Source organism: Penaeus monodon, chromosome 38, assembly GCF_015228065.2.
Source record: "Penaeus monodon isolate SGIC_2016 chromosome 38, NSTDA_Pmon_1, whole genome shotgun sequence".
Classification (NCBI taxonomy): Eukaryota; Metazoa; Arthropoda; class Malacostraca; order Decapoda; family Penaeidae; genus Penaeus; species Penaeus monodon.
In genome coordinates, this window is record NC_051423.1 from 3,521,432 (window position 1) to 3,522,905 (window position 1,474).

Below are 1,474 nucleotides of genomic sequence, written 5' to 3' on the forward strand. Positions count from 1 at the left end.
TCTTTATTTTAGTCATCCAATCTTGTTAATCATCCCATTTACACGTACCCTCACACCTCCAGGCTGCATGCAACTTTCATTCATCCCTTACACGCCGCCGCCGCCACTACACCGCATCCCACTTTCACTACTACACAACCCGGAGAGAGTGAGAGGCCGAGCGGCTGGCCGGTGAATGTTCGGGCCGACTGACCATTATTCTGAGTCATTATGCAGCTCGGTCTCACCTCGCTACAGTGCCCCGCGCATTACCACGGGCGAAGCACAATACCCACACGCATATCTGGCTACGGAAAGGGTCGATGACAATGCCCGCGTGCTTTTCCTCCCGGGGAATCCGAGGAACAAAAGGCCGTAAACTTTAAACATGAGATTTGTTCCGCAGGTGGTAATGCCCAAAAGAACACATCCAGCACGCTCTCGTCTGGACTTCATGCCATGACATGAACCTGCAGCTATTTTTGCCGACCAGAAAACCTGTTGTACAATGAGTCTCGGATCGGCGTTGGCCACGTATAAAAGCAGAAGTCGCGGGCCGCAAGTCACTTTCCTCGGCTCGACCATGAATAGAACAGTAAGTAGGTATCAATTACTCCTGTTTCATATGTGCTAGTACGTGTCCATAATTCCGGTGACATAGTGGCAAAGGGGCAATTAATACAGTGTGTGTTAAATACGATTTACACGGACAGCTGGTCATACTGCTGTGCTTGGCGGGAAGTCTGATCTACGTGGAGCCATATCGTGATAACTACGACATCTCGCAGGTCGGTACGACGTCGCGCAGTGCAACACATGTGTCTGTAGGTCGTATATCTTTCTAGAAAACGACACAATGCACTATACACAACGGTGAATGATTGAATAATTTCTTCATCCATTTACAGGAATCGCTAGAAGACTATTTCGACGTGAACCCGTACGAGAGGTTCGACTACGACTGGTCGGTTCGGTACGACCTTGTTTCGGGTGACGTCAACCAAGAGGAACCACGCGAAGAATCCTCCGCTGAGCGGATAAATGAGCCTTCTAGAGGGTCGTACGTCGTGCAGCTTCCCGACCGACGCATCCAGACCGTCACTTATTACTACGACAACAAACTTGGCTACATAGCGGAGGTTTCGTACGAAATTGAACCCGAGATTAATAAAATATAACGTTGTCCTTGCTTGTACTAGGGGCCCTCACAGCTCGTGGGGGTCCCCTGTTACACGCTCGCTTCCCCCCTAATTCTCTATCTGGGAATTTAAATGCTGTAGATGCAATTTTCTTCCTTGATGTCTTGGGGACAGCCTTTGGAAGGACGTGGGGTCATGCAGGGTCAGTCGGTATCCTCTAGAACCTCGTGTGCCCTCAGTTACTAGCTCTCGGGATGCTAGTAAAGATAATTTAACGAGCCAGATGCAGCAATTACCTTGTCAGGCGATAGGGTGACGGTGATAATTATACCCCATTATAGAGTGTAACATGGAGT

The 1,474-nt window shown here is 49.3% G+C and overlaps 1 protein-coding gene across 1 annotated transcript in view; it reads left to right on the forward strand.

Moving 5' to 3' along the window:
- The first annotated feature begins 485 nt into the window (after positions 1-485).
- Positions 486-1,474, forward strand: part of LOC119596621 — a 1,970-nt gene continuing 981 nt past the window's right edge. The window contains exons 1-3 of the mRNA XM_037945955.1: positions 486-574; positions 693-767; positions 888-1,474. The exon at positions 888-1,474 is cut by the window's right edge and continues 981 nt beyond it. Coding sequence (XP_037801883.1) covers positions 488-574; positions 693-767; positions 888-1,157 — 432 coding nt within the window. The 5' untranslated portion in view covers positions 486-487 and the 3' untranslated portion in view covers positions 1,158-1,474. The remainder of the gene's footprint in view (positions 575-692; positions 768-887) is intronic.